The sequence below is a fragment of the Hyperoodon ampullatus genome (genome assembly GCF_949752795.1).
Source record: "Hyperoodon ampullatus genome assembly, chromosome: 11".
In the NCBI taxonomy this organism is placed as follows: domain Eukaryota; kingdom Metazoa; phylum Chordata; class Mammalia; order Artiodactyla; family Ziphiidae; genus Hyperoodon; species Hyperoodon ampullatus.
The window spans coordinates 76,940,065-76,952,486 of record NC_136924.1 but is presented as its reverse complement, the minus strand read 5'-3'; the positions used below and the strand labels follow the sequence as shown (position 1 = coordinate 76,952,486).

Here is a 12,422-nt window from a genome sequence, read left to right as displayed (position 1 = left end):
TTTGCATTTCTACATTAATTTTAGGATCAGTTTGTTAAGTTCTACGAAAAAGACTGCTGGGAGTTTGAATGGGATTGCATTGACTCTATAGATCAATTTGGGGAGAACTGACATCTTAATAATATTGAATCTTCTGACCTAGGACCACACTATATTTCTCCATGGATTTAGGACTTCTTTAGTTTCCCTCAGTAGTTTTCAGTGAGCAAGTCTTACACATTTTTTGTCAAACTTATCCCCAAATATTTCAGATTTGCACTGTAATGCTACTGCATATAGAAATACAACTGATTTTTGTAGATTGACTCTATATCCTGCAACCTTGATAAGCTCACTTATTAGCATCAGTAACTTTTTAGTAAATTCCATAGGATTTTCTACACGGACCATCATGTCATCTGTGAATAAAGACAGTTTTACTTTCTTTTCAAACTTTATGCCTTTTTTTTCTTGTCTTGTTGCACTGACTAGAAACTATAGTACAATGTTGAATAGAAGTATTAAGAGTGGATATCCATGCCTTGTTCTTGATCTTATGGGGGAAGCACTCAGCATTTCCCCATAAAGGATGATGTTAGCTGTAGGTTTTTTGCAGATGACTTTCAGTATTTTCTGATCCATGAACACAGTATATCTGAAGTGAGGAAGTCCACTGAGTTTTGGGTTTTTTTTTTCTAAACCATGAATGAACATTAGAATTTGTCAAAAATTTTTTGTGTTTATTGGGATGAGCATATAAATTGCTTTTATTTTTTAATCTGTAACTGTGGTGAATTATATTGCTTGACTGAATGCTAAACCAACCTTGCTCTCCTTGATAGACCCCAATTAGTCATGACATACCATTTTTATCACTGGATTTGAATTACTAACACTTTGTTAAGAATTTTTACATCTACATTCATGAGAGTTCTTGGTCTGTATTTTTCTTTTCTTGTAATTTCTTTGTCTGCTATAGGTATCAGGGTAATGCTGGTTCATGGGATGAGTTGGGAAGTATTACCTTGTTGTGGGCTGAGTTGTGTCCTCTCAGAATTCATATGTTGAAGTCCTAACCCCCAATACCTCAGAATGTGACTGTATTTGGAGGTAGGGTATTTAAAGAGCTAAGTTAAAAAGAAGTCATTAGGGTTGACCCTCATCCAATATGACTGGTGTCCTTATAAGAAGAAGAAATTAGGACCCAGACATGCACTGAGAGAAGACCATATAAAGACAGAGGTAAGACGGCCATCTATAAGCCAAGGGAAAGGCCTCAGAAGAAACAAATCCTGCTGACACCTTCATCTCAGACTTCTAGCCTTCAGAATAGTGAGAGAATAGATTTCTGTGGTTTAAACCAACCAGTCTTTGTTACAGCAGCTCTAGCAAACTAACACATACTTCATCCATTTTCTGGAAGACTTTGATTAGAATTTTCATTATTTCTTCCTTAAATTTTTGATAGAATTCACCAGTGGACGGCTTCCCTGGCACCCTCTCCAGTGGTTTCCCAGCAAGTTCTGGGCTATGCCACCTCTCCATGGATGTTTCCCCGGTGCCTGACAGCAGATTCCAAACAAGTGGCACTGGTACAGCATCTCAGTAAACTTCTTTACCATCCAGTGGGCCATGGCTGTGCCCTCTTAATAAAGTCTGACTCTCAGCCTAAGGGGGAGGGGGCTTTTTTAGGTTTGCCTTGCCTCAGCCCTACGGTTGGTGACTGCTTTCTATATATGCTATTCTTGTATTCTTTAGAGTTCTTTTCATTGCTTAATAGCAAATAGTCCATAATTGCAATTTCTTATTACAGCAGTCTGTGATGGTTAATTTTATGTGTCAACTTGGCTGGGCCATGGAGCCCAGATATTTATCAAACATTATTCTGGATGTTTCTGTGAAGGTGTTTTTTGGATAAGACTAACATTTACATTGGTGGACTTTGAGTAAACCAGATTACCCTCCATAATGTATCCTATCAGTTAAAGACCTTAGTAGAGCAAGAAGGCATTCTGCCAGTCAACCCTCTTTGAACTTGAACTACAACTCTTTCCCTGGGTCTCCAGCCCACCAGCCTACCCTGCAGATTTTGGATTTACCAAGGCTCTACAATTGTGTGAGCCAATTCCTTAAAATAAATCTCTCTATATATACATATACATACACACACACATCCTGTCGGTTCTGTTTCTCTGGAGAATTCTAACATAGTTCTATACATTAAACTACCCCTCTTCAAATTGCTGTGTGATTTCTGTTTCTTGATTTGGACCCCGACAAACACACCATTACTTTCCCCTGAACTCCGAATCCGTATGTGCAACTGTCTATCAGCATCTTTACTTGGATGTCTATGAGGCATGCCAAACTTACTGCCAAAAGTAAGCTCTTGATGTTCCTCCTGTAAACGTGTTTCTCTTATGCTTTTTCCAATTTCTGCTAAAGACAACTCCATTTTCAGTGAGGCTTTCCCTGGCTAACCCATTTACAATTGCAGTCCATCTCTAAGCAGTCCCAACTATACTTTCAATCCTTCTTCTTTGCTTGTTGTTATTATCTAACTACTATATGTATTACCTAGTTGTCATGTTTATTGTGTAACTCCTCCATTGGAATATAAATTCCATGACAGCAGGAATTTGATGTATGTGTATGTTTAAACTGCTTTATGTCCTTAACCTAAAGTAATGCTTAACATATAGTGGGTAATCAATGAATCTCTGCCTTTCATTTTTGCTACGGACTAAAAAGCTAGTTATTTTTGAGTGTTTTGTTTAAATACTACCCTTTCCCAAGTTCATAAATACATTCTACATTTTCTTCAAAAATTTTTGTTTTGCCTTTTACATTTAGGTTGTTAAGCCAAGAATTAATTGATCTTTCTGTATGGTGTGAGGTAGCGTTCTTTTTTTTTTTTTTTTTTTAACCCCTTTAGATAACCAGTTGCCCAGCAGGCTATATTTCTACTACATAATGGTTTTATGTAGTTTTATCTCTCATAATGGTTTTATCTCTCTACTTTCTGGACTCACTTGCCCGTGAACTGCTCAGTATTAAGGTTCTATAAAAATGAAGCAAAACAAACTATCAACCCCACAGTTTTATTTGTAAAGAATGAAGCATGAAAAGTCATATTTAAATGTACTCCAAAACCTGAAAAACCCACATCAGTTTCTCTGATACATATGTTAAAGTGCTTGATATCACAATACTCTTTAAATTTTAAGTATGCTCAGATGAGAAAAAAAATCCAGTTCTGGTGCATTTTGTTAACAATACAAAGAAAACAATATAATTTAAATGCAGAAATGCTCATTTAAAAAAAAGATACACGGTACATTTATACATGGTTCAAGTGTAACATAGAGAATTCTTTTTATAAGTTTAACACCCTCATTTGATTGACAACAGGAACTCTTACCATATCTCTCTACTTTTAACAAGATCTATCTAGTGTTTGGAATAAAGGCTGGGCCACATGTAAATACATTTAGGTAATTGGGTCAAGCGTGATTCCCTCCCACATAACCCAAGGATACCCTGGATTCCTTCAAATGAGGAGAGTGTTTTTGACGATTTTTTTCCACTCTGGTATTAACTGCTCAATGCGATAACTTTCTGGAGCCAATCTTTATTTTGTCCTTGAGAGGACAATCAGGTCTAGTAAGATCTCAAAGGATGAGGTTCTCCTTGGATTACTCTGATCTCACTCCATCGGTACCCTCTTCAAAAAGCTTGGAAATCAGTTTGATTCAAGAGATTTATAAATGTATTTTAATAGGAATAAGGGACCTAGTAGCTTATTATTTGTTTCTGCCTCCTTTTACACTAAAAGGTAATGTAATAAATACTTATATAAGAAACATGGACTTCAAATGACACGGATGACTTGGAAATAGGATTGATTCACTTTACAAAAGTAGAGAAGATCTCAAGACTCCATTCTCAATCAGTGAAGGTGTGTTAATACTGAAATGTAAATAGCTACGGTTCAGACTGTCTTTTCGAATGGTGAAAAAGATAGACTAGTTTCTGTAAACCTTACAGAGAAAATACTCACAGTTCTCAAAATGAAAATCTACTGAAAAAATCATAATTCTTAGCAGAAAGAAGCTATTTCATCATTAAGAGTTACACTTCCAATGCTGTCAAATAAATATTTCCCTGGGGAATCTGAGGTCCTTGTCTGTTGCCTCAAGTTTCAAAATATCTCAGAGGTGTCAACATTTACTACACATTAACTGTTATGTATAGCCTCTATCCCTCTTTTACTTACATATACATACTACAGTGCTTTATTGCCAAAAAAAGGAAATATGAGCAATTCAGTATTTCCCCTGTATCATTCATATAGTGTGACAGAAGTTCATTAAAATGATTTCTTAAAAAGCCATGTTAAAGTAAATACCATAGTGTTACAAAAGGTACAAAATGTGTGAAATATTTAAAATAAATTTTAGAGGGAAATCATAAACTTTTGCAAGCTTTAGGTTCTTCTATCAAATTCTTGTCCCCAGTGGGAAAGAGGATGGAGAAGGTTGGGAGGCCTTCCTTTTGTTCTCAGTAGCCCGTTTTTCTCCACTGAGAACCCTACTTTATACTACTCCACACTGAGCCTCAGTCATTTTTAAGGCGCTGGTAAGCCCCCAGACAGGGTACAGCTTCAGGGTCTCACACATAATACCAATGTCGGTGTAATGCCACTATGTCACCAAGGTTGATGATATTAGGAGTTTTGAAAAACACTTGGAAGATAAATGTTTCAAGAGATAATATTTTTGGCAATTTAATTTTAAAACAATTTCTTCTTAACCTATTATTATGTGAAAATACTAATTATGATTCCAGGCATTACTTTTAATTTATTTTGAGGAAAAAAAAGTCAATTACAAAATAGATTTTTATGTACTTTAACTTTGAAGTGTGATGACAAAGCAATATACTAATTTAAAGTATTAACAGGAAAAAAAAATAAAGTGTTAACAGAGCAGAAAGTATACCTCTGAATGACCTTCAAAAGTCAGCTTAGAAGGCTATGTACACTTATTCTAAGGATTCTGCTACTGTCCCACTCAAAATATTTTGATATTGGCTCAGAGACAGTTATAAGCCATGTAAGAACTAAGTCTTATTTCTTTAGAATTGAGTTTCTTATGTGACCCCAAACTTTGCTTAAGTATCCTTTTCATTCATCAACTTGTAACCTAAGGACTTTTTGTTGTTTCAAATTTTAAATTTGTTTTGAAGGGCCACCATTTCCCATCACTGGCAGTATTCAAAAGAATGGACTGTAGGTCATTCAGGCAGCTCATAAGGAGGTCCCCCAGGTGTCTGGAGCACTGGCTTTATCATTGGCATACATATATGGACTCCCAAGGTGACCACTCTAAAGGGCCTAGCATTCTAGAGGATGTGTCAGTTCTGATGTGATTCCTTCTTTTGAAATTGGTCATCTCACTACTATAGTCAGACAATAGAAAGTGGGATGAAACTTTAGGTATAACTCTTTGGGGAAGATAAAGTAATGGTTTTATTCACAGGTCCGAAATCCAATTTTGCTCCTAGTTTTTTTTTTTTTTTTTTTGGTTGCGCCGTGAGGCTTGTGGGATCTTAGTTCCCTGACCAGGGATCAAACCCGGGCCCTTGGCGGCGAGAGCATGGAGTCCTAACCACTGGACCGCCAGAGAATTCCTGCTCCTACTTTTTTTTTTTTTTTTTTTTTTTGCGGTAGGCGGGCCTCTCACTGTTGTGGCCTCTCCCCTTGCGGAGCACAGGCTCCGGAGCACAGGCTCAGTGGCCATGGCTCACGGGCCCAGCCGCTCCGCGGCATGTGGGATCTTCCCAGACCGGGGCACGAACCCGTGTCCCCTGCATCGGCAGGCGGACTCCCAACCACTGCGCCACCAGGGAAGCCCCCTACTTTTTATAATAGGTGTAATTCTCTATAACTTAAGGACAATTTGTTAAAATGAATATTAATCCCTGTGCTACCTGTATAGGTAGATGAATAAACAACCAAGGGTAGAAAGACTATTAATATGAATGCCTCAGAGGCCAGTCTCGTGCAGCCCGGTGTAATAAAAAACATGAATTCTAGACTCTGTGTTGTCGCTGTCCAGGTGTGCGGGTAAGTCTTTAATCTCTCTGACCCTTAAGTGTTCCCATCTGGAAAATGAGAAGGCTAGACTAGACGACTCAGTTCTAGCCTGCTAACCTAAGCCATCTCTCTGTTTGCCCAGCATGTGTCAGAAGCACGGCCTGTGGAAAAGGTAACAAGGACAAAATCCGGGATCGGATCACGCTATGGTTTCTCGTCATTGGAACAGTAAGTGTCTAGTGTGAAACAGGTTCCGGATGTCTCCCATAACAGACTTTCCATGTCCCTGGAACAGCCACACCACTGTGGACAAACGTTAGCTGTAGGCAAACCAATTTCTGGTCTACCCAGGTCACCCAGAACCATCTTCTTAAACCCTTTCCATGGGTTTCTAAATGCTGCCTTCAACTCTCTCTACCCTCCTCAAGGACTCAGTCACGTAGTAAAAGGGCGTGTGCCTTGGCTGAATACAGTGTTTGATAAAGGGAGAGTGAGGCACTTGTTTCATTAGTTTCTTCTTCCAGGAAAAAAGGTAAACAACGCTCTTGGCTAAAAAGCCTGGACCCTCAGATTACACAAGGGTCCTGAGAGGCCATGGCTTTGCTTCTCAGCCACAACTGGGAATAAAATCTGGAGCTCTGCTGAGGCAATTTCCCTGCTAACAACATGCAAATGCCTAATTAGACTTAAAGGACTCACCATAAGATGAAGACTTAAGGTAACGAGCTAATACCAAATTTATTTAACTTCCTTAAAAAACACCAAACTGGAAAGTTACTCACAATGTTTGGTCTCCTAAAATTGTTGCCTCTTGTTTTGCCTTCCATTTTGTCAGTACTGGCCTCTACCTTCTCCGGGCCAGTTGTTTTACATTTTCACCCCTGCTTACAAAAGAACATAAAGCTTGCCCTGAAACACCCAGAAAGGGTTCATTCTGTCTCTCTTCTTCTGTTATTTGCATTATCATGGTCAACAAATACTTTCACAAAAACATTCCAAGCCACACAGGGCCCTCCTCCTCCTTAAACATTCTTCCCACTTCCTGAGGGGGGATGTGCACCCGGAGAGGGGAGGCGGGTGATTGGAACCAAACAAAGACCGTGTTTGTGGTTATCCTTAAGAGGTAAGGGACCACTGCAGGGCTGAGATGGCCAAATTAAAAGTACAGAATCCAACTGCTGTCTGCAGTTCTTAAGACCATGAGGCCAACACTCTGAAATTCACATCTCCCCAAAGTACCTCAAATCACAAGAATAAAAATGCCAAGAATGAAGTTAGTCTAGGCTAATCTTTCCAAAGTGTAAAGAAGTTATAATCCCACAAGTTAACACACTTCTCGGGGCTTTGTGTGTTCTCTTTCCAGTTTAGCCAAGCTCCTGGGGTACAGTATTTAAAATATTTGAATCATATCTTGTGCTGATGGAAAAAATTTTCCGAAGGACTGGAAAAGTGGCTCAATTCAAACGTATGAAACCATGTGAAACTTAACAGCTATAAGTGAGGGCTACTATCCCCTACAGTAGGTAAAGCTGTTTACATTCACAATACAAAGGATCAGACACCAGGATGGCTGGCTACGACACAGCAATGCATTCTGAGTTCCTTTGTGATGCCTGGAGGACAAAAGAAGCCCCACTGGGTTGCACTGCATTTACATGTTTACTGGCTTCTTCCTGACTGGCACCACTTCTCCTCCCCACCCCCCCAACTCCCAATACTTCTAAGCTACGTATTTTAAGTCACAGGAATATTCAATCTAAGAAAAGTTATCTTATTAGAGTAATATAATTTCTCAAAGAAGAGAGCATATTTACACACATCTAACACATGAAAATACTCTATTTTATACTAAATTCCAGGTTCAAATGAACTACAATACAGCACTTTACCTTGTCTGTAGTGTCAGGATTGTTCAAATTGGGGGATACGGTGTGTTGCCCCCTGCAGTGACTCACTACCTCGTCAGACAAGTCCAAATCGGTCCCCATCGTTGGGGAAGGTTCAGGAACAAGGGGTCTGGACTGAGAGTTTCTAGCTAATTGGGTTACACATCCACTCCTTTGATGAGTGAGCCTTCTAAGACTATGGTGAAGTCCTGGATGGTCTGCAGAATGCGGATGAGGGAGTTGACGGTCATGCGATCTCGCAGGAGGGCACTCTCCTCATACATTCGGGTGATGGCAGGACACTCAGCTAACAGCGGAATCCACTGTGGGAGCAGGCGATCCCTACAGACCCAAACAGAAACAAGTCCTGAGCACTGCTGCCCTCGCTGCAGAACAAGGCACACACTGGAGCTTTTGACAGGAAGGTGTGGGTGTGGGACTGGATGGGGGAAAAATCTAGCCAAGCTCTGAGGTCACCAAAGACAAAACCAAAGTCAAGTAGCTGGATAATGACTGGTTAAAAAGATAAGGTAATGAGACAGTGTAAGCTAACGAGGAAACCCATCAGATTCTAAAAGTGGGTCTGCACAAGTTGGCCATAAGGACTTAGATGTATTCAAGAAATTCTCTATTCTGATTCTACCACTTTAAAAAAAGGCAGAATGCCATTCTGTGTTCTTTTTTACAGGGATGTTAATCAGACATCTGTGGCAAGGCATGCCAAAGTATAGTGACCTTTTGGGAAGAAAGTCTCCATTTAATTGTAGGGACTAGCGCTTTTTAAAAAAATTTACACAACATTACAAGGTAAGGAACAAAATCAAAGCAGAAAAACATTAAGTAGATTTTATAAACCGAAAGAGGGGTTGCGCTGGTCTAATAAATCAGAACAGTAAAGAGATAAAAGGAGATAAGGATCATACTCAAAAGGAACGTTAAAAAACACAGCTGAAATTGGGCAGCTTTTATTAAGAAGAAATACAGAACTTAGCTCAGGAGGACAGGATCTCAATCTTCAGCGTTTCCTGATTAAGCTGACATTAGCTATCTGTCACTATCTGTCACTAAGTAGCTAAGACATCTTCACTGAGCACCTCTCACTACGCTTTCATGACCAGGCAGCTAGGCCATCCTGCACCTCTTGCTGGGGCTTCTAGGGGTTTAGAAGAAAACAAACATTGCACAGATAAAAAATCTTCTAAAGATCTATGTGGTTCATTTCTTACCATTCTGAGAGCCGTTTTAAAATTAACGGAGTGCACAGCTCCTATGTGTCATTTTAAAAAAAGAAAGGGGTAGGAAATTGTCTTAAAGAGAAGACTCTCCATAGTAAGAACCACTTAGGTAGTAAGAATTCCACAATGTATTAAAATTAAAGCAACATGGTAGCACATACACACTACACAAGCTCTAGACAGGAAATATATATGTGTGAACGTGCTGGTGTGTCTAATTATCTTCCAATCTACCTATTACTTATCCACCCACCTCTGGTGCAGTACTGTGTAACGGTTCAGAGCTTTGGGCTCTGGAGTGCGACTAGGTGTAAATCTTGGCTTTGCCTCTTTCTAGCTGTGTGAGCTTGGGAAAGTTTGTTAACTTATCCGTGCCTCTTCTGCTTTCTATTTTCTCATCTATACAGTGGGGATATCGCTTGCTACTTCATGCAGTGGAGCACACTGCCCAACACATAGCAAGCACCCAATAAACAGGAGTTTCATAAAATTTGGTACGAAAGAAACCCACGGGAGAGCTTTGGAAGGGGCATGATATGGTATAATCTTTTCTAAATTCTTGCTCAACATGTGACAAAGATAGGGAAAGTCAAGAACTGGCTTAATACCGTGTTCCAAGGCAAACTAAAATCTGGAATTTGCCGTCCTTCCCAATGTTCCTGGGTGCAGTATTAATAGCATTTACATAGTGGCAGAAGGTTTTGCAGGATGATTTCTGAATGAGGACATCATCTTCATTGTCTAGAATCTGGTCAGTTGTTTCAAAATAAGCAACTGCTCTCTCTGGAGAAGGAAGTCAGAGTCATATCACAATACACATACTTCAAATAAAAAAAGATGAATCACTTGGTTTATTCTGGAAATACTAACGACACTTTGCATTATAGCCAGTCCTAAAACCAAAACCATTACTTTATCACTGGTTTCACAATAAATTCTAGAGGCCCATGTTTCACGGTAGAACAATATGCTCCCAGGAGTTTATTTTCTAATCTAGACTGCATTCCAGAAGGTTGGAAAGTTTACTCTCTTTAGAATACCTTCAAGAAATGGCAACTGACAGCAAAGAAAAAAAAACCCATGAACTTGTCTGTTAAGACTGGAGCCTTCTAAGAGTAAGTAGCAAAGACATGGTAGCCATTGAGGTGGCGCCCTTTGTTCTAGTTATAGAATGGCTGGCTAACACTGTGCAACAAAATCCTTGAAATGGAACTGCTTCAGTAAATCTGAGGAAGAGGGACTTCCCTGGTGATGCAGTGGTTAAGAATCCGTCTGCCAATGCAGGGGACACAGGTTCAAGCCCTGGTCCGGGAAGATCCCACATGCCATGGAGCAACTAAGCCCATGCACCACAACTACTGAGCCTGCGCTCTAGAGCCCGTGAGCCACAACTACTGAACCCATGTGCTACAACTACTGAAGCCCGTGCGCCTAGAGCCCGTGCTCCGCAACAAAGAGAAGCCACGGCAATGAGTTTTCTAAGAAACACTTTGATGAACTTATAACAACACACACCAGCTTTAATTTACCTATGAAGTCCCAGATGAAGACGTTCTTGTGAAAGATGCGAGCAGATCTGAAGCCATGGTGGAAAACTTGCTCAAGCGCTGCGACTAAGCCACTCTCTCCACACAGCAACACAGTGAGGCTTCCTCTCTGTGGAGGGCAACACACAGTGCCGGAGAATAAGCTCCTGCTCGATGTTTAAGAAAAATACTAGAGGAACATGTGCTGAGAGTAGCTATGAAGCATTTTTTTGCAGCTATTAGAAAGCTTACAAATGAAAATTAAAGCACCTTTTATTGCCTTATGTATCATGTATAAAGCAGCTTTAAAATCCTACCATATTAAGTTTTATAGCCCATCATACCTCTTTTTCAGGTTTGTGAAAATGTTTCACAATATTGTTCACAGCTTCTCCAATTCCTTCTTGGATCTGTCCAGCATTGGGTTCTAAAAAATAATCAATAATGGCTGAATTCTCATGCAAGGGAAATAAACCAAAGTACTACAGGACATCAACTGTGCCTGCCTGTGGTGGAAACACTTCACCAGAGCAGGCTGGCTTGTCAGGGTCCCATGAAAACTGTCTTGGCCAGTTTGGCCAAGGGAGAGGCATATTGGCACAATGGAGTAGAAACCAAGAGACCCCCAAGACCCCCAAGCCTCAAATCCCACTTGCAAGCCATAACCTTGGTCAAATTGTCTAACTTCCTCTGAGTTTGAGTTTCTTCAATCTAAAACAGGGAAATACACACCTCTTGGGTCACAGGGAAAAGTGAATGAGATATTAGGTGTAAATCATCTGGCATGGTGCCTGTCACAAAGTGCTAGCTAGTCCTCAGATCTAAGGAGAGAGGTGGGAAAGACCCACAGCATCATTCCTCAGGTACCCCTTATCCCACCTACCTCCGAGTCCTTAGTAGGCACAGGCTAAGGCTTCTGGAGCTCTGAATGTCTAATTTGGATCTTGTGCTTTGCTGTTGTCTTAAAAGTAAAGGGTATATGTTTAAAGATGCCAGGTACATGGGGACACCCTGCCTTGAAGCCCAGAACTGTTTCTTTCTGGCCACTTAGTCCATCTGGGCACTGCTTCATTCTCTCAGCCAGTACTTGCGTACCTAGGCCCCCTTCCTGAGGGAGAGCTTGGTGGGTTGCTTGAATGGAATCTAAAGCACCTTTGCCTCCCAAACCCCAAGAATGATTAAAAAAAGAAAAAGGAAAAAAGGACGGAAAAGAAAAAAAGGTGGTAAACAGGTTTCATACATGGATAGAAGTAAGTAACAAGAGAAAAATTAAATAATTGGTCTCTTCTTGTAGTGATTAACTCTTAAATCAATCTCACATATCACACTATAAATGACATGCTATACAGTCTAGAATTTAAGAATCTTTAAATTCATACTGCTGGAGGATTTCCTGCATAAGACATTTTCCAGGTAAGACTCAAGTAAGTTTTTTCTATACCAACGCAAAAAAATTGTTAAAATGGAAACCTCTTATAACTGAAGGACTGATACTGTGTCATCTCCAGCTCCTAGTAATTCTTTTACTTGTACCTTTCTCTTTTAAACATGAAGATCTATGTTGAAAGCTTTTATTCATTTCGAATGAACCCTGTGCTGATCAGCATTACTTTGAAACCAATTTAAAACGTTTAGTTCTCTAAATATCACCTTGCACACACTGTGAAAAAAACACCACGGTACCCATCTCTGAGTTTCA

At 39.9% G+C, this 12,422-nt stretch overlaps 1 protein-coding gene across 2 annotated transcripts in view; it reads right to left on the bottom strand.

Annotated features, from left to right (window-relative positions):
- Positions 1-8,120: 8,120 nt before the first annotated feature.
- Positions 8,121-12,422, bottom strand: part of DENND5B (DENN domain containing 5B) — a gene marked incomplete at both ends in the record, with an annotated part of 215,274 nt that continues 210,972 nt past the window's right edge. For both annotated transcript variants that reach the window (XM_079716014.1, XM_079716015.1), the window contains 4 exons: positions 8,121-8,304; positions 9,806-9,980; positions 10,727-10,853; positions 11,068-11,150. In XM_079716014.1, coding sequence (XP_079572140.1) covers positions 8,121-8,304; positions 9,806-9,980; positions 10,727-10,853; positions 11,068-11,150 — 569 coding nt within the window. The remainder of the gene's footprint in view (positions 8,305-9,805; positions 9,981-10,726; positions 10,854-11,067; positions 11,151-12,422) is intronic.